Consider the following 19,194-nt stretch of genomic DNA (forward strand, 5'->3'; position numbering starts at 1 on the left):
ACTTGAAACTTGTCAACAATATGTCAATAAATATATTTCTATGGGACTATAAATATAAAAAGACTTTCCGCATTCCATTTGTAAACTGGTACAACATTTTGATATCTAATACTCCGTGTTGAGACACTTTGCATTTGAGCATCCTATCTGCAATGAATTTTCTCTGTGTACCATTTTGGTGAAAAATCAAAATTCTGAATCTTTGATTTCAATCATTCATCATAATACACAGTACAAGCATAAGGTTAAGCTACACATTGTACGGCAGTGAAATCAAGAGGAAAATGACAACAATGCTTATACAAATATTGAGCATTAAGCATGAAATTTGCACATCATTTACAACATTATTCGTGCAATTATCACATCTCTTTTCTATATGCTATAATTTTTTTCTCTAAAGATATGTATATGTTTCATCTTGCTCAATAAAAAAAAGTCTAACTCCAATAAAGTCAGAATAAATGACATTTCCTCAGTCAAATCTTGAGACATCCCTTCCAAACAGGAGAGCCTTGGTCCAATCCATGGGAACCTGCATTCTTAGCCTCCAACTCCCCAGCTTAGTCAGGTATGCTGATCTCCAAAGGAACCAAGAGGTCACACCTATATACAATATCACAAATACAAAACCTATATACAATATCACAAAGTCAAAACAATTTTAACAGCAAATCTATACTTCCTCTTTAAGAAAGAATTCCAAACTCTGTTTATTTAAAAGGCATCATCAGATTTTATATTCCCAGCACACAAAGTTTGCTACTTGACATTTTTCAGCATAAGTGGTTTTATTCTCATGGACAAATTTTATATTGTACAAGACACTTTTATCAGTTCACTTTTCTGAAGTACATGTATACACATATAAAAGTCTTTGTATGTCTTAAGTGTACAGCATGTAAAGCCTAGGAAACTTATTCTAGTAGGATTCATATTTTTTTAATCTTTGGGCGCACAATCCTTTGTCAGCTTAATTCAAGAATGCCTCAAAACTCTGATTTATGATGTAGAATGATATAATAGAGGGAAATGCTGAAGGACCTGATTCATAAAAATAAGTACAATTTTAGAATTTCATCTTACCCTGCATCTTCAGGTTTGGAATATCGGAAACCCCTTGGTAACGCCCTATGTAAGCCAACATTCCCGCACTCTGAAACGTAAAGTCCTTGCCCTTGTCTATCTTTCCACACAGATATTTTGCTATATATTCGCCTTGTTTCTCAGCAACCTGAAATTAAAAGTACATGCAAGTAAATGCAATAAACAAACATTGACATTATTATTGTATGTTTACTGATTGACTGAAAAATTTATTTGTGTTATCAGTCTTACATAAGACATAGTAGACATTAGATGAATTCAGTATTAAATGTTGTTCATCACTTCATGTGTCTATGTCTCTTACACTACAATCCTCAAGAAAATAAATCAACTGAAAAAGAATGAGCTGCATGTTAACCTGTGCTATTCACAGAAGTGGGCTGTTGATCACCTTAGCTGCAATAATGTAGCCCTCTCTGATTTTTTCACAGAAAAGGGCTGTTGATTACCTATGCTATACAAGGAAGTAAGCTGTCTGCTAAAGGAAGTGAGCTGTTTGCTTGCCCGTGCTTTACACAAAAGCGAGTCACATGCTTATCTATACTAAACAGGGAATTGTACTATCCGCCTACCTGTGCTAAATAAAGATGTAAGCTGCCTTCTCACTTGCTATGGTTATATGGTAGGCGTCGAGATACCTGCTTACCTGTGCTATGCAAGGAAGTGAGTTGTCTTTTATGTCTGCACAATCACCCATAGCAAACACACTGTAGTTAGGGTCTCCTATCACATGCAAACTTTTATCAGTCAGAATCTGAAAAATACAAAAATAAAACAGTTTTTACATTCACTTAAAATTTTATCCACATTTGTTCTTTTGTCAAAAGCCATGTATGTGTTAAAAGATGTAAACACAACAGGGAAAAACTATTCCACCACATGACTATCAACTTACTGTTATGACAACTTTCAGGACTATTCACTTTTAGAAACACTTGATTGATATTTGATACTAAAAGTGAAAACTGTGAGGCAGCCTAGCAATGTCACATGTGATCCTTTTTATTGCTAAATCAATAAAATTAAAACAACTTGCAAATATGATCAGACTCAGTATTTTTTGAATGGACATTTTAATCTAAGCTTTAATACTAACAGTTGATTATCTCCATATTTCATTCAGCAAGCAAAAAATGGTATTGATGTGTTTTGCATGTGCAACAGTGACAGAGTAAAATAGGATTTTACTATAAAGAACAAATCTTTAAGGAAGCTCTAAACATTGCACACTTTGCATGGCCTTATTCAAAGTGTATCCTGCCTAATGCATCAGGATATTGAAAAATACCTGTCCACTTCTGTTTTTCTCTACATCCAGTGATTTGACAAACCATGTCGGTGATAAACCAGTGCTCCACACCACTAGACCACATGGTAAGTCCTCACCATTACTTAACTTAACACAGTTTGATGTAACCTCTAAAACACATGGAAGATGAAATTTAGCAATCATAATACTTTGTTTTATCTATAATTCAGTAATGTATTTTAAAATCCATCAAGTTCATGTTTAGCTGCTTGGTCATATACATGTACATGTACATTAGACTTCAGAATAAGTATGAATTACCTGTGACAGATGATTTGACAAGCTTAAATCGATCTCTTTCTTTAATTTTCTTTTCAGCGTAATTCCTGAGACGTTCATCAAATGAAGACAGAATCTGATTGGATTCTATCAAGGTGACGTGGACCTGGTCCTTCCTCTGGTGATAGACTCGGGCTACATCCTACAACAGAGTATATGTTTTACTTGTATCATTTCATCATGTACCATTTTGGCCAAGGTGGTCATGATTTTACCTAACATTAAGCTACTTAACATGAAAGTATGATATCATAGACTATTGCCAGTGGTGGCTTTGGAAGGGGGATCTGCCACTGATGGCTATTTTGTAATTTTATGAGATGCAAAGGTCCCTTATTTTGGGCCTGGGCCATCCTAGTTTATGTTAGAATCAAAGTTGTATCATCATTGGAATTTTTTCACAAAAATTTAACCATTTATAGCATTGTAGCTCTTATTAGTTCCTTTTTTATCATAAATTTTCGTTAAGATTTTATCTATCTGAGGCATATCAAAAGAATTAATCCACTGATTCTACTTTATAAACATGATAAATAGTCAGATTTATATATATTTAATTTTTGTTTCTGTTTCTTGAAAAATGAGGGAAAAAAAGACATTAAAACTATCCCATCACATATCACCATGATCACTAGTAATATTTAGTCACCTTCCATTCCCCTAGTCTTAAAAATAACGACTGCAGTTTAATTGAAATATAAATCTGACTGCTCTTCACCAAGTTGCTCTGAAATCTTCAGTTGTAATGGTGAGTTCAAAAATTTGCTGTAGTGGGGAGTATTTCTAAACATGCCTCTAGAATAAAGTTACCGGAGGGTATTATCCTACTGTAAATCATATGGAATATGTAGAAAATGTTCTTTTATACCTGTTGAATCCAGTCATATAGTTCAGCACCAAACTCCACCCCTGTAGGTCCACCTCCAACAATCACAAAATTCAGTAGCCGCTTCCTATCACTTTCATCTAACCCTGGGTGAAGTGACAACTCTATGTTGTTTATGATTCTATTTCTTATTTTCCTTGCATGAGGTATATCCTGAAAGAGTTATGATATAAGCAATTATCTGTTTATTATTTTACATTTCATTCCTATACAGGTAGCAGTGATTAAAATTGTTTAAATTTCATTTAAGAAACACTTTATCAGACATTGAATCTGAAAACAAAATACATGTTGATACTAATAAACTTTTTCACACTATATCGATACGTATCACTTAGGAAAGGGGAAATAATTAATGCAGTATACAGAATTATGTATCTTAGTGTACTAGTCTACTTCCCTTAGCAAAAACAAATGAAAATACGAAATATTTGTATCACGATATGTTTAATTCCTTATAAAATCTTTTTTTGAAATTGAAATAAACAAATTATTTCTTTGCAAATAAGAATAATTTATTCAAAATAATTGTTAATATGTTGTAAAACAAGAATATTTTACTCAAATGGTGTTAATTATTATTTATTTCATATCTACATTTATATTTAACCTATTTATTTTATATATTAAACCCCATATGTTAAATAAACAAATAAAAATAGAAGTCTGTTGAAGATTTTCAGTAAGTTATTTCTTTTTTTCTCAAAATTTATTCTTAATCACTGGCCATCATTACACATATTGCCAAGTATTATTTCTCTCATATGTATCGATATGCATATCGTCCTCCTTACAACATGTGTATCACGATATATCGATATCTACAGAATTACTAATTATGCACCAAACCTCGAAACACCATGCAGTCTTGACTCTCATTTCTTTTTTATTTAAAAGAATCATTTATTAATCAAAATTGCCACCGAAAATGTTCAATAAATTTAAAGCAGTCTATAGTTTGGAAAAAAAATTTCATTTCCACAAAAACTAATAACACTGAGAAACTTATTTGCTATCAGACATTGAATCTGAAAACAAAACTGTTATTGTGTCAGTGATTTTTGGGTTTTACATGTTGTAACATTTAATTAATAGGAAGTTAGTAATTCATTTACTTGATAATTTTTTCACATGTGATGGATTATTAGTAATAATGTTTGCATTGAGCATGATGCTGGATATTGTTTGTTAAATGTTGTTACTTCCAAGTTTCATAACTTCACACATGTATTAGTAACATTTTTCTGTGATGTCACAATAATGCTAAGTGACATCTCTTCATACTGTATTTCATTTGTTTTGCATTGATTTTGCATTTTTCCGTGATGGGAAATAATTAATGCATTTACATATTTCGCAAAAATCCAGCCATTTTCAATCAAAAGTCAATGCAAAATAAATCAAAATCCAATGTTCAAGAATTTATGCTTTTTTCCCATACAATTTAGCAAGGAAGCACAGTTGAGAAAATCCAATGCTCAGAAAACAACTACAAAATAAATCAAAATTCAATCAATTTGATTTTGCTAAGGGTTGTTAATCAAATACTCACAAAAGGAGCAATAAGCTTGTAAAATATTTTAACAATTATTTTACCTTGAGGAAAAAAGCATGCTTCTCCACTCCTGGAACATTAAATGTGTTGCTCCGAGCCCCGACTGCAATCACCAGATTGTCGTAATTAATTGTATACCCAAGTCCTGGCTGTAGTACACTCTCACAATGGAGAACTTTATTCTTCATGTCTAATTTGGAAGCATATGACAAATGGAAGTCTCCCGTCTGACGGAAATGTGTATTCCTCACTGGTTCTATGATAGACCTGTAGGAAATTACAGAGTGCATGACTTCAGAGATGAGATGAGATGTCTGTACAACTTCCAAAAGATTAAACAACTAAAATATTAACATATTAAAACTGTTTGTTTTATTTGCAGCAGTAAAGGAAAAGAAAATAATTTTTATTTTCACTTTGATTATGGGAGCATAAAAATTAAAATGTATGTGTTAATATACAGACATAAATACTAAGTAACTATTTTTGTTTACAAATATCATGATCAACTGCACCTGAATTCTAAGGTTCCAACAGTTGTACTAGCCAATAATGGTGTAAATAAAAAGTAGTTCCTGGGACTTATCACCACCACATCGTACATCTTCTTATCAATATTCCGGAGCAAGCTGTACCCACCCCATCCTGTTCCCAGAATCACAAGCTTCTTTCTTCCTGTCTGTATGGAATAATTCCTTTGGAAAAGAGTTGACTTTATACAGACACATTTCCTAGTAAGTTTTAACATGTCTTTGATTAATATTGACTCTCAAGTTCAATGCCAATAATCAACAGATATTTCAAGTCCTTTTGAGACAGCTTTCAGTTCATTTATATTTCACAGTCCTTTAGATGAATTTCATTACATATGGCTTCAAGAACACAGTTTTATTTTGGATATATATGGCAGTTCAGTTTCACTGTCCATCATCTGGAAATAGAACAAAATATGTCAATTGTTTATCTACTTTGATTCCTCTTTCTTTAGTTTCCGTTTTTCTTCAGGGGCATTTGGATTCTCCCCTTGGTAAAACTTTTTCAGCAAATCAACAGCTTTTTCTTTCATTAATCCACCTATACACTGAAAAGAAGGTCCAAGACTTGTAATATTGGCATCATGTATGGACAAAATGGATCCACAACCTCCAAACCGTTCATTACGACATCCAAATATAACCAAGGGGATTTCCACTTGTCTCAGAGCACCAGCACACATGATGCATGGCTCTACTGTAACATATAAAACTGTTTTATTAAATACACTTCTATAATCTATATCATGGTCTTTACTCCATGTCAACACTTGGTCAATGGCTACTACTTCAGCATGGCGGGTGGCATTTTTTGTTTCATTGACTTCATTTCTTCCTACAGCTATAATTTCATCATTATACACCATAATACACCCAACAGGTACCTCCCCAGCTTCTAAAGCTTCCTCTGCAAAGCTAAACGATTTCACCATCCATTTCTGGTGGACATCATCCATCATCTATATTGAAACTAAAAACAATTTGCTGTAAGGAATGCTGACATGGCAGATTTTCACTGACAAAAGAGGGGAATATAAAAACAAATAAACAAGAGGCCCAAGGGCCGCAACACTCATACGTGTAACTGTGGCCCCTTATTCATCAGTAGAATTGTTTTCCTATGTATTCTCATGTAAAATTTGATAGCCAATTAAGTTCCTGAACATTTCCAGAGGTTATGATTTGAAAAGTAGAATTTGTAACACTATCTGTTTTTCAATAAACATAACTCTTTGTTGTTCCTGGGAAAGAGATTTTAATTAAAAGACTTTTTATGTATTTCTATACAAAACATTGATCGTTCATGAAGGCCACACCCTACCCAAGGGGTCATGATTTTTTTAACATTTAACCTTGAGTAAAATCCACCTGTGACATCACTCTTTTGTTTGAGCGCTCCTTTATTTTTCAGGAATGGAGAGTTGCAAATTACTGTAAATGTATTATATTTAGCATGTACAATATTTCATTTTGGCGGAAATTGACTTTTGAATAAGTTAGCGTAGATTTGATTTAGTGCATTTCTTCATATTCTTTTTTCTGTGTATACGTGCAAGACATTTAGCTATGTACTTGATTTAGCGGTTACTGCAATCCGCCAAAGCCGTTAAAAAGAATACACAGCCAAATGTAATACGTTTACAGTACATTGAAAACAGAATTTTTTATGTTGAATTGTTTATATTCTCCTTCCCACGCCTCTACTGAGGAAAGAACTTAGAAAATTTTATCAAGGTCATATTCACTTAAAGAAAATTATAGTGCCCATGGTGACAAACGAACCCGGTACCTCGGCTCCATTACTTTTAAGGAATGTACTCATACATTAACCCTTACATATAGTACACTACCTGTGTCCTTTATATGAAAAAACTAGAATCTCTTTTATCCAGTAAGAATCTGTACCAGGTTTCCTTGGAATTTGCCCAGTGCTTCAGGAGAAGAAGAGGAAATTGTAAAATATGCCAACTGCAACGACTTTATCTCTACATAAATCTACTGAATCATTGATAGGCGCAGTTTTAAAAAAAAAATGGCAGGTCGGGACAAATAGAGACGGAAGCGAGTCCTGTAGCAAGTGAATTTTGGAATTATGTGAATGTAAATATAAGGATCGAATAACAGTCAGATTTTTTATTTCATGACCATGATCAATTGATTGGCTTGCGTGATAATTTTTTTCAATAAACACCTTCACGTTTATGCAAATTATCACGCAAGCCAATCGACTGATCACATCATGAAACCAAAAAAATTGTTATTCCTTATTAATTTTCAGAATAAATATAACTTGAACCACAGGTAAAAATGATCATTCGTGTTTCACATTTTTAGTTATAAATTTATCAAGCAACCCCCTAACAAATGGTGATATAAGATTTTCAGAGTAGACAATTTCTCAGTATTAAGTAAATCAATGTTTGCATTTATTCCAGATCTCATCTTGTTTTAAGACACATACATGTAGCATTTATTATTTTGGAAAAAAATGTACTTGATCTGACTTTACAAATGATTATCAGATGATAAATAATACGTACCGGTACTAACTATTAAAAACCTTACCAATATTATGAACATCTGGCATCTGCTTCGTTAAATTGTTGTAATGTTCGTTCAAAGTCCTTTTTCTTGTTTAAATAGACCTTTTGCAATAACCTCATTCACTTTTTGTTTTTATGTATTATGTCTGATGAAACTGAATGATATTATTACCACTGTGTTTAGACAAAAATGTAGGCCTAATACATAATTCGAAACACAATCAAAATATAACACTACATATAATAATACCGGTATACAAACAAATGACACCTCATGTACCTTTCTCTCTTGTGCTCACTGCTGTCTGAACAGCTGAATAAGATCATAAGGTCAAGCTTGGTCGTGTTGTATTTTTCATCGGGATCGGTGTTCAGAGGAAATAATTTTTTAAAAATCTTAAGATAAAGAAAAAATACCAAAATTGTTTGCTTTCATTTTAAGGAATTAAATATTTATAACGGTACTTAAATTATGAATCAAAATTTAAAATAAAAAAAAAGAAAAGAAAAAACTATTCGTCGTACGAGTTGTTTATACTAAAACCACCAAATATATGACGTCACACAACTTTCTGCATAAGCAGAATTTTCTGACGTTACACACATAGAAAGGCAGAGGGAATATCAAACTTGAAGCTCAACTTTGACAGACATGAATATCTAAATACAAATTAACTGGAAAACACTATTCGCGATGAATACATTTGTCGTAAGTACTGCGTCAATGTACCTTGCAAATTGGGGGTCATGTCACTTTGTTTAAGGATGTTAGACAATCAAACAGAAACTTGACAGATTAAAAGTTGGACGTTTAGAAAACGAATCTGCATGAAATTGACAGAATTTCAATCATCAACTTGTTTTAAATTAAAGAAAAACAAAGATAAATGAGCTCACAGGGACCAGAAATAGAATGAAGCCTTTACTAACCCTGTAGGCAGCTGGTACATGGTAAGTATTGGGTAGTAGGCTAGCATAATTAGTAAGATTTTCTTCTTCTCTATTAGAGTGAAGGGTCACTGCTGCGCCATTTTCTCACTTTAGTGAAAAAACATGCCGGGAGAGGGGGCCCACATGTAATCTATTTTTTCCTAACGAGTAAGCAATTTATGGTGCCAAAAGAATGTGACAACTTCTATGGGAAATGTCCAATGATTGCACATTTCCCGTAGAAAGGACATGGAAATTCTCTTTGTATAGTCTTTATCACTTACAGGGGCTTACTCCGGGCATGTAATAGTTATTTATTAAAAATCATATATACGGTAATACTAAAACTGCTATTTTAGTACAGCTGAGCCTACTCTGGATATATTGAAATTCAGGGGACCATGCAAATTATTTCAATATATCCGTAATTCAATATAAGCGAAATCTTGAAGCCGCCATTTTTTTTATTAAAAGTTCAATCCCGAACTTAAAATAAAGAACAAACCCGAACAAATTAATTTGGTCATTGTTTACCTAAAACAGTGTACAGATTACATGGAATATTAGTCCTTGAAAGTTTAAATAAAATTTTTTCTTTCTGTTGTATTGATAAGACAATCTTCACCTCATTATTATTTCCCGATCGCATTTATTTACATTCTGGAGAATTTTCAATCAAAAAACTTTTACTGCTGAAAAATTGTATATAAATGCTCGGGTTAATCTAAAGCTATTTCAAATTTAGGCTTATCATCAGCCATTAACAGTACATATTTAATCTGAAAGTTATTAATAAGTTTTTTCTAGATCTGTGGGGGTTACTATATTGCCTTTAGCCTAAATACTTCCGTATTATATACATGGAAACAAAGAATTTAGCAGTGAATAATTTTATTCGTAAGAGCATGCAGTATAAAAACACATCAGGTGAAAACTTAATTATTCACACCTTTTTATATCAACTGGTCAGTCAGGCATAATTTCTGTCACCAACTATTTCAGCCATAAATGAGTAAGCTTTATAAACGTTATGAAAACAACTCATTATCACCTATGGGGAAATGCTTCAAATATTGCACATTTCAATAAAGACATGGAATTTCTCAATATAACTGTTATTTTGATGCAAAGAGTATGAGAGTCAAAAACTGGGGATTTATTTTTATTTCAAAATAAGCGGAATTTCAAAATAAGCGAGTTCAATACTTTATAAGTGGAGTAAGCTGTATTACCATATATGATTTTGTAATAAATAATTATTACATACCTGGAGCAAGCCCCTGTGGGTTTTATGTATATAGTATATTCATGAAACTGTTTAAATTAGCTGTTTGTATATTTTCAGACACACCCTAGTGTTAGAATAAAAGGCACAGAGAACAATTATAATCCAGTGAGATGTATGGACCACAGATGTCCCGACAACTCAATTCACATGCATTGTCCTTTCTGTGTGAAGAAAGATTTTTATCATGATCCAGTTATATTGAAAGCACATTTTCGTGTGAAACATGTTGACAAAGGAATAGATTTTGCAGGTTTGTTAATTTCATTGATCTATGTTGGAAGTTTTATTTGTTGTCAGTCAATGGAAGAAGTTATGATCAATTTCAAAGTGATATATAAGAAAAGTATCTCTTTTAATTAACATTTTGGAACTGACAGTAATTGTAATATATACATGTATAAACATTTATATTTGCTATGATTTCTAAATTGTTTTAAAAATGTCTCTAAATTGAAACACCCAGAAATTGATATCAGCAACTCAATTGATATTCAATATAACTATACAGGGAAAAAAATTATTCTCTGCAATCAAACACAAATGCCTGATATTGTACTTCATTTCTTTGTAAGGGAGTTTGTTATAGAGGCAATATCTCAATTACAGGTCATTAGGAGAAAATTACATTATTTACCATTTTATATGTTTTTAAATTTACCAGGTCTGATATTACTGAATTTTATTTTACAGGACTGAAAATTTTAAGATGCTGTGATCATTGTGATATTGTTGGTATCATCAAAGGGGAAAAGAAATTTAAAGGAGCTCACTGGCATTGCTACAAGTGTCGGAATGGTTTTAACAGAAGAGATGAGGCTATCAAACATTACAAGACCCACTTTAGAAATCCACAGACCACCTTTCAAATCCAAATTGCTCAGGCAGGATTCCAATCCATCAATTAATGAAAACTCTAAAAGCATAATACATTACATTAAATAAGTTATGCATAAGCTATGAAAGACAATTGCATGTTGTTTTTTTTTTATCTAAAAGTTATTTAATTAGTATTTCTTAATTCTGAAAATTGAAAGTTATATATATATATATGTCCAGAAAGATTCAGTATAATATTTTTAACTGTAGGAGATCAACAATCCATGTTCTTACCAAGATGACACCATGGAGCCAACAGAACTGTCCATCCACCCAGTTCTTACTCAGGCCGTTATGTCCACCAGTATATCTGAAGCGGGATATAAGTGTAAGCATTACAAAATAAGTCTACTTTCACTTTAGAAAATTACAGCGTATATAAGTAGAATACAAGTGCCACTGGACTTCTTTACCTTGAACACCAACTTGTTATCCTTAGATTAGTCAAGCATGTGGATTTGAGCTGGCAGTTCAACCACAGAATAGCTCCAATAGCTCAAACTTTATTGACATTCCTAGCATACATGTATCTATATTCTAGAATATATGCTCCACATATCATATGAAGAAATTACTGAATATGTGCTTGCTGCTCAAACAGTACTTGTGTGCTGAATTATTTAAATTCCTATGAAGAAAAATCATACCTGGCTTTAAAAATTTGTCCAAGGCTGCTAGATTCTGAAAATATGTAATATACATGTATCTCTGTTCTTATGTCTTTTTATAGTACATGTATTTAAATGCTTCTTATTGTCTCCTCACAGCCCTGTTGAACCCCCAGACAACCCAGGTCAGTATGACTAATGGGAAGCCACTAGATGGTACGATGCAGGTGTCTGTGGCTGCCAATGAGACTGTAGATTCCTCAGATGCTCCACAAACTCACATAATGATCATCCACGAGGACCAGGGTGAATCAGAGGACGGAGGCTCATATACCACTCAGATCATTTCTAGTGAAGTACGTCTCATATTATTACAGGGGTTGATTATTTGCTTGTATCTTCCATCCAAGTTTTCAGGAAGCATGTAAAGAGTTGACAATGACATTTATTATTAGATTACTAGTATAACTCAATTTAGTCTGACAATTACTGTATTCTCAATTTCTTATTTATTTCAATCAATGCCAGCATCTTTTCAACATGTTCAGTTAGATGTATTTTTTATACCCCCGCAAACGAAGTTTAGGGGGGTATATTGGAATCACCATATCCGTCTGTCTGTCTGTCCGTCTGTCTGTAGACAAGATTTTGTCCGGACCGTTTCTCAGAGACTGTTGGATGGATTTGTCTGAAAATTTATACACTTATTATTCACCGTATGAAGGTGTGCACCTGGGATTTTAATCATGATTGGATGATTTTTCTGAATTTTACAGGCGTTTTTTCTTTTTTATTTTGTGATTTTGTTTGGCTCATAACTAGAAAACTATTAGACTTACAATCATCAAACTTGGACAATTTATGCATCTTGGGTAGACGGTGTGTCACGACCTATTTCAAAGTCACTGTGACCTTTAATTTAAGTGATTTTAAAAAAAAATAAGTCTTTAAAATTTTAAATTTCATAATCCTAAAAAATGTAAAAAATATAGTTGTATCCTTATTAAAAAGTGCTAAATTAAGTAAAAACTTATTTTTTATCGTATACTTTACAGCAAATTCTGTAACAAATGCTAATGATTTGAAGGGAATTCAGTTTGTCCCATGGGCATAATTATCAAGCACTGGTCAAGGAGAAATTTTGATAGCAGAAATTTGCATATCAAATTATAGAGAAATTAATGAGTTCTTTATCGGGAGTTAACTAACAAGAGCATCATGTAGTGCTATCTTAATTTTTCTCTTGGGAGTTGGGCAAAAAGAAATGTCCTTATAGTTGCTTGTGTTAATTAAGAGTTCTTGATGGCTGTAGTTCAGATAAAGATCTTTCAATTGGTGTAATGTAATTAAAACAAATTGATGTTTTAGTGTATGATTAAAACTGAATTAGTATTGTATAATATAATTAAAATTAATTATACATGTGTTCATTGAAAAAAAAAATTACATTTCAATTTTTATACGCCCGTCTTAAGACGGGACGTATTATGTTATAGGCTTCGTGTCCGTCCGTCTGTCCGTCCGTCCGTCTGTCCGTCTGTCTGTTAGCTTTTTCGTTTCCGGCTCATAACTTTAATACTACTAGGCCTAGGAATATCAAACTTTGTCATCTGATGCATCTTGGGTAGAAGGTGTGTCGCGCACAAAATGTAGGTCGCTCTGACCTTTAATTAAGAAGTTATAGCCAAATATGGAAAAATCCTTTCCGGCCCATAACAAGAAAACCATAAGACTTACAATCATCAAACTTGGCCAGTTTATGCATCTTAGGTAGAAGGTGTGTCGCGACCTATTTCCAGGTCACTGTGACCTTTAATTTAAGTGAAATTTTAAAAAAAAATGTGTCTTTTTACTATTTATTTACACATCCCAAATAATGTAAGAGTATTGCACTGTCCTTATTAAAAAAGTGTTAAATCAAGAAAATACTTATTTTATTAAAGCATATACTTGACAGCAATCTATAACAAATATAATGTATGTTAGAGAAATCCTACCTCTCCCTTGAGTGTAATTATCAAGCACTGGTCAAGAAGAATTTTGATAACAGAAAATTGCATGTCAAATTAGAGAGAAATTAATGGGTTTTGAGTGCAAGGAGCTAACTGACAGAGCATTGGTGTTATCTGTCCCTTGAGTATTAGGCAAATGGGTAAGCCTGTTTGATTAAAAATAGGCTATAGCTCTTGTTGACTAGCTTAATTTGATGAAAAGTAATTACATGTAAAACTAATTTGATATTGCATTGTAGACTAATCTGATATTATGTAATATTATTTATTTAAAAACTAATTTTTTGGGGTGGGGTGGAATCAGCATGTCCATATGAATTACATTTTAAAACCTGTTGGAAATTAAATCTCAACAAAAAAAAATCTGAGAGTATTTTATATGTGTTTAAACAAAATTAATTATAGTAGATAGTGCAGATCCATTCATCTCTTGGTAGTAATGAGTAGACAAGCATCCAGTTAAAGATTAATTAATGAGTTCAATGTAGGAAGGCTAGCTGTCTCTTATCTGTACCCTTTGGGGATTAGACAGAAGAACTGCTGGTCAGTTTATAACATGTCATTTGATGGCCAGCCTTTTTTTTCAAAATTAATTAGGGCCCCCGCAAGGATTTGCGGGTGCACTATAGTAATCACTCTGTCTGTCCGTCTGTCTGTCCGTCTGTCACTCTTCCGTCCACAAATTTTCTTTTTTTTTTTTAATAACTTTTTTTATGGTTGCCCAATCAAGTTCAAATTTGGAATGGTAGTTCAGTAGGCAAAAATACATATTTTGATGCTAAGTTTAGTTCTCTATGTCTTCTGGTTTGGTGGTGGGGTAGATTCCTTAACTATGCATAAGAATGAATGGGCAACTTTTTTTATGGTTGCCCAATCAAGTACAAATTTGGTATGGTAGTTCAGTAGGCAGAAATACATATTTTGGAGCTAAGTTTGTTTCTCTATGTCACCTGGTTTAGAGCTGGGGTGGTGGGGTAGATTAACCTTTGTCTGCAACTGCTGTTTGTTCAAAGTTAAGGTCAAGCCTTCATGATATTTGCATTCATTGAAGGCTGGATTTTATATAACACAAGCGTTTTAATTTATAAGGGAGGGGGGTTCATAATTGTTTAAATATACATTCAATGTTAAGTCGTTCTTTACTGCCTAATGTAAGTACAAGAATATTATTTTCAGATTTTTGAATGTTCAGGAATTATCTTGAAATTTTAAGAATACAGTTGCTGTTGCTTATTCTTCGTACATTTTTTAATCATTCCGTAGGCTGCACCCTTTTAATTTTACCCCATGGCGGGGCCCTTGCTGACTGGTCAGTTTTCTAGTTTGGTATAGATTAAGTTGTTAAGACTAATTTGATGATGGGCATTTGACAAGGTCTAACACAAGCAGCACAGAAATCTATCAGTTATGTAATATTTATTATAATTGATGCCTACATCACAGGGGATGGATAAATATTTTAAGGAATGGAAAAATCATCGAAATCTTAGAATCACGGGCAAGTTTGATGTGATTTTCTTGCACCTAAACTGTTCAAGAAAATTGTAATATTTTTGACGGGCGTATCATGCTGTGGCGCGGCACTTTATTATATATTTGCAACAAATTGCAGTCATGTCTCACTTAGAATTTTATAGTCTAAAGAATAATTGATTTTTGATTTTTTTTTTATTAGACTGTAGCATTTCCATTATTTCATAAAATATGCAATAAACAATTTAAAGCTGCAGATGGATATTTGTTAAGCTCTAACACAGCCAGTTTAGAATTATATGATGTATTATTTAATTAATCCCTACACTGTAAGTCTCTTAGAGATGTATGTACAATATTTTAAGCATGATAAGAAATGGAAATTAGATCATTGAAATCTGTGTCAATCTGTTAATCAAGGTTACTTGATTTTCTTGCACCCTAACCAATTTATGATTATCGAACAATATTTGATGGGGGTATCATGCTGTGGCGGGGCACTTTATTAGACAATAGTGATCAACACCTCTTACTAGATCCATAAAATATTTCTGAATTGGCACCTACTCTGAAAAACCCAGTGGGGGTATTTGTCCCTATTGGACAGTTCTAGTTTAATGCAGGTAAATTACTTTTGAAAATAAAATGATAAAATTTCTTTCATACTAAGATTTCAGAAGCTTCATAATACAGAACCAAAATTCTAATCATATGCTTGGGAAAGTTTCCTCCTTGGAAAAAATGAAACAACTGCATAAATACCGGTACATGCATTTCAGAACAAATGAGAATGTAAACGGCCTGTATTTTGTTATATAGGATGTTGGGATAGAGGAAGAGAAAGAACATGCTGTCCATCAGAACTCAGACAACCAATTAGAAGAACTGCAGCAGAAATATGAGAAATTACAGGAGGGCAAACAGCAGATGGAGGCTCAACTTAAGTTAGTCATAGAGAACTTACAAGCAGAGGTAAGAACTCACAGTCATAGAGAACTTACAAGCAGAGGTAAGAACTTACAGTCATGGAGAACATACATGCAGAGGTAAGAACTTACTGCCATAGAGAACTTACAAGCAGAGGCAAGAACTTACAGTCATAGAGAACTTAAAAGCAGAGGCAAGAACTTACAGTTGTAGAGAACTTAGAAGCAGAGGTAAGAACTTACAGTCATAGAGAACTTACAAGCAGAGGCAAGAACTTATGTCATAGAGAACTTACAAGCAGAGGTAAGAACTTACAGTCATAGAGAACTTACAAGCAGAGGTAAGAACTTACAGCGTTACAGTCATAGAGAACTTACAAAGGTAAGAACTTATGGTCATAGAGAACTTACAAGCAGAGGTAAGAACTTACAGTCATAGAAAACTTACAGGCAGAGATAAGAACTTACAGTCTTACAGTCTTGTAGAACTTACAAGGAGAGGTAAGAACTTATGGTCATAGAGAACCTACAAGCAGAGTCAAGAACTTTCAGTCAGAAATAATTTGCATGCAGAGGTACTTGTAAGTCAAGAACTTGTCATAAAAAAATATAGAGAGGTAAGGATTCATAGAGAACTTATGGATAAAAAATAAAACAGATAAAAAACTTAAAGGAGAGGTAAGAACTTCATGTTAGACAAAGCTAGTACATGTACCCAAGAAGGTTTACAAGCACCTGGGTACATGTATTAGTTAAACAAAACATTTACCAGTAAATACTCCTTATCAAGCACAGCTTTCTCTTTGTGAGAATTTTTTAATATTTCAGCTATAACATGCTTGATTCTACAGTGCTCCAGACACAAGGTGTTCAAATAGCTACATGAATAAATGAGTTTCAAATGTTAGTTACAATGAAATGAACATCAAAACTTCCAACATATTAGAAAAAATAAAACATTTGACTTAAGAGTTTGTTAATGATGTACTTGTAGATTTTTTTTGTGCAAACTCTACTTAGCAGGTTTATCTACATGTAATTTTATCTAATATTTTAAGTAGATTTACATGTATCTCATTTCATGTGTATTGGTTTATTGCAGATCAAAGATTTGAAAGACAAGCTCCAAAAAAGTAAACAAAGAGAACATGACTTAATGGAACAAATAAGTGTACCATTAGACAAGAACATAGAAAATCTCATGAAGCAACTGGAAACCCAGCATAGGGATTTAATATATCAACAACTACTTTGTATAAAACGAGAATACAAGTTACAGACAGTAACCTCCCCTGAGGAGGCTACTACAAGCTTAAAACACACGGATAATAATGTAGGTAAGGAGACTGCTGCTAGTAATTCTGAACTGTTCACGGTCTCCCAAACGTTTGACAACTCCACTGATCAAGAAGAGGAGGAGGCGGACACAGGCGACATTGAAGCTCAGGAAAATGGAGACTCTCTAAAACTACCAGAATCCTCTGTAGATTCTGCTGCAAACATAGTGTGTATCAATTATAGCTCTCTACCTATTGACACTGCTGGAAACTTCCAGGTCACCCATCATTTAGACCCACAAGAGGAAGACTGTGGTAGTGGAGAGGGGGGTGAGGATAATGGGCCCTCTCCCAAACGATTCAAGTCCCAGTAGATATACACAATAAATGGCTGCTAAGTAGACATTTAGTTTTATGGAGAGATCATCAGATTGGTAATCAGTATTGGTATGTTATTATGTTCCCCAAACGAAGTTGGGGAACATATTGTTTTTACTCTGTTTCTTATTATTATTATTTTTCTTCTTCCTGGGAAAATCTTTTCCACGAGTGATCTTGTAAACTACACATCCGACTAAGGTGAAACCTTTTTAGGGTCAGTAGGCATGTTATGTAGATTTGCGGAACGAAGGTCATTTTGCGCGCACGTGCTTGCAAGAGCGCGCACGTGCAATGACATGACCAATATAATAGATATAGCTGTAACTTTTCTATTTTTATGCCCCCCTTCGAAGAAGGGAGGGCATATTGCTTTGCTGCTGTCTGTCGGTCGGTCCGTCGGTCTGTCGGTCCATTCAGTTTCCGTTCATTTTCTTCATAACCGTTGCCCATACTGAAATGAAATTTGGTATACAGATATATCACATGAATATCTAGGCCAAGTTCTGTTTTGGGTACGATCACACCATTTTTGACAGAGTTATGCCCCTTGGATTTGGAAAAATTTCAATTATTTGCAGTTTCCGTTCATTTTCTTTGCAACCGTTGCACATACTGAATTCAAATTTGGTATACAGATATATCACATGAATATCTAGGCCAAGTTCTGTTTTGGATACGATCACACCATTTTTGACAGAGTTATGCCCCTTGGACTTGGAAAAATTTCAATTATTTGCAGTTTCCGCTCATTTTCTTTGCAACCGTTGCACATACTGAATTCAAATTTGGTATACAGATATATCACATGAATATCTAGGTCAAGTTCTGTTTTGGGTATGATCGCACCATTTTTGACAGAGTTATGCCCCTTGGAGTTTGAAAAAATTCAATTATTTGCAGTTTCCGCTCATTTTCTTTGCAACCGTTGCACATACTGAAATCAAATTTGGTATACAGATATATCACATGAATATCTAGGTCAAGTTCTGTTTTGGGTACGATCGCACCATTTTTGACAGAGTTATGCCCCTTGGAGTTTGAAAAAATTTCAATTATTTGCAGTTTCCGTTCATTTTCTTTGCAACCGTTGCACATACTGAGATGAAATTTAATATACAGATTAATCAGATGAATATCTAGGTCAAGTTTTGTTTTGGGTACAATCGTGCCATTTTTGACAGAGTTATGCCCCCTTGGACTTACAAAAAAAT

The 19,194-nt window shown here is 33.4% G+C and overlaps 3 protein-coding genes across 3 annotated transcripts; 1 reads left to right on the forward strand and 2 right to left on the reverse strand.

The window, feature by feature from the left end:
• Positions 1-417: 417 nt before the first annotated feature.
• LOC134280518 (uncharacterized) lies at positions 418-8,541 on the reverse strand. Its single transcript, XM_062762935.1, has 9 exons — positions 8,493-8,541; positions 5,652-6,067; positions 5,178-5,403; positions 3,564-3,734; positions 2,678-2,837; positions 2,396-2,526; positions 1,754-1,861; positions 1,087-1,234; positions 418-606 (listed from the first exon to the last, which is right to left on the reverse strand). Exons 2-9 carry the CDS (start codon positions 5,882-5,884, stop codon positions 476-478), a joined length of 1,308 nt encoding a protein of 435 aa, XP_062618919.1. The 5' UTR covers positions 5,885-6,067; positions 8,493-8,541; the 3' UTR covers positions 418-475.
• Positions 6,101-6,651, reverse strand: LOC134280528 (tRNA-specific adenosine deaminase 2-like). The gene has a single exon (XM_062762946.1). It carries the CDS (start codon positions 6,626-6,628, stop codon positions 6,101-6,103), a length of 528 nt encoding a protein of 175 aa, XP_062618930.1. The 5' UTR covers positions 6,629-6,651.
• A 213-nt stretch (positions 8,542-8,754) lies between the features above and the next one.
• Positions 8,755-18,071, forward strand: LOC134280571 (uncharacterized). Its single transcript, XM_062763020.1, has 7 exons — positions 8,755-8,921; positions 10,488-10,680; positions 11,121-11,311; positions 11,517-11,634; positions 12,074-12,270; positions 16,219-16,371; positions 17,428-18,071. The coding sequence occupies exons 1-7, from the start codon at positions 8,907-8,909 to the stop codon at positions 17,974-17,976; spliced, it is 1,416 nt and encodes a 471-aa protein (XP_062619004.1). The 5' UTR covers positions 8,755-8,906; the 3' UTR covers positions 17,977-18,071.
• The last annotated feature ends 1,123 nt before the right edge of the window (positions 18,072-19,194 follow it).

Source organism: Saccostrea cucullata, unplaced genomic scaffold (genome assembly GCF_032062105.1).
Source record: "Saccostrea cucullata isolate Sc308-1 unplaced genomic scaffold, CSIRO_AGI_Scuc_v1 ctg105, whole genome shotgun sequence".
In the NCBI taxonomy this organism is placed as follows: Eukaryota; Metazoa; Mollusca; class Bivalvia; order Ostreida; family Ostreidae; genus Saccostrea; species Saccostrea cuccullata.

Coding starts and splice junctions, on each gene's coding strand:
- LOC134280571 (XM_062763020.1), top strand. Junction 11,312..11,516: donor TTCAAATCCAAATTGCTCAG/GCAGGATTCCAA, acceptor TTTTAACTGTAG/GAGATCAACAATCCATGTTC. Junction 16,372..17,427: donor TAGAGAACTTACAAGCAGAG/GTAAGAACTCAC, acceptor GGTTTATTGCAG/ATCAAAGATTTGAAAGACAA.
- LOC134280528 (XM_062762946.1), bottom strand. CDS start 6,628: ATGATGGATGATGTCCACCAGAAATGGATGGTGAAATCGTTTAGCTTT.
- LOC134280518 (XM_062762935.1), bottom strand. CDS start 5,884: ATGTTAAAACTTACTAGGAAATGTGTCTGTATAAAGTCAACTCTTTTC. Junction 5,404..5,651: donor GTTGGAACCTTAGAATTCAG/GTGCAGTTGATC, acceptor AATTTCCTACAG/GTCTATCATAGAACCAGTGA. Junction 3,735..5,177: donor AGCATGCTTTTTTCCTCAAG/GTAAAATAATTG, acceptor TAACTCTTTCAG/GATATACCTCATGCAAGGAA.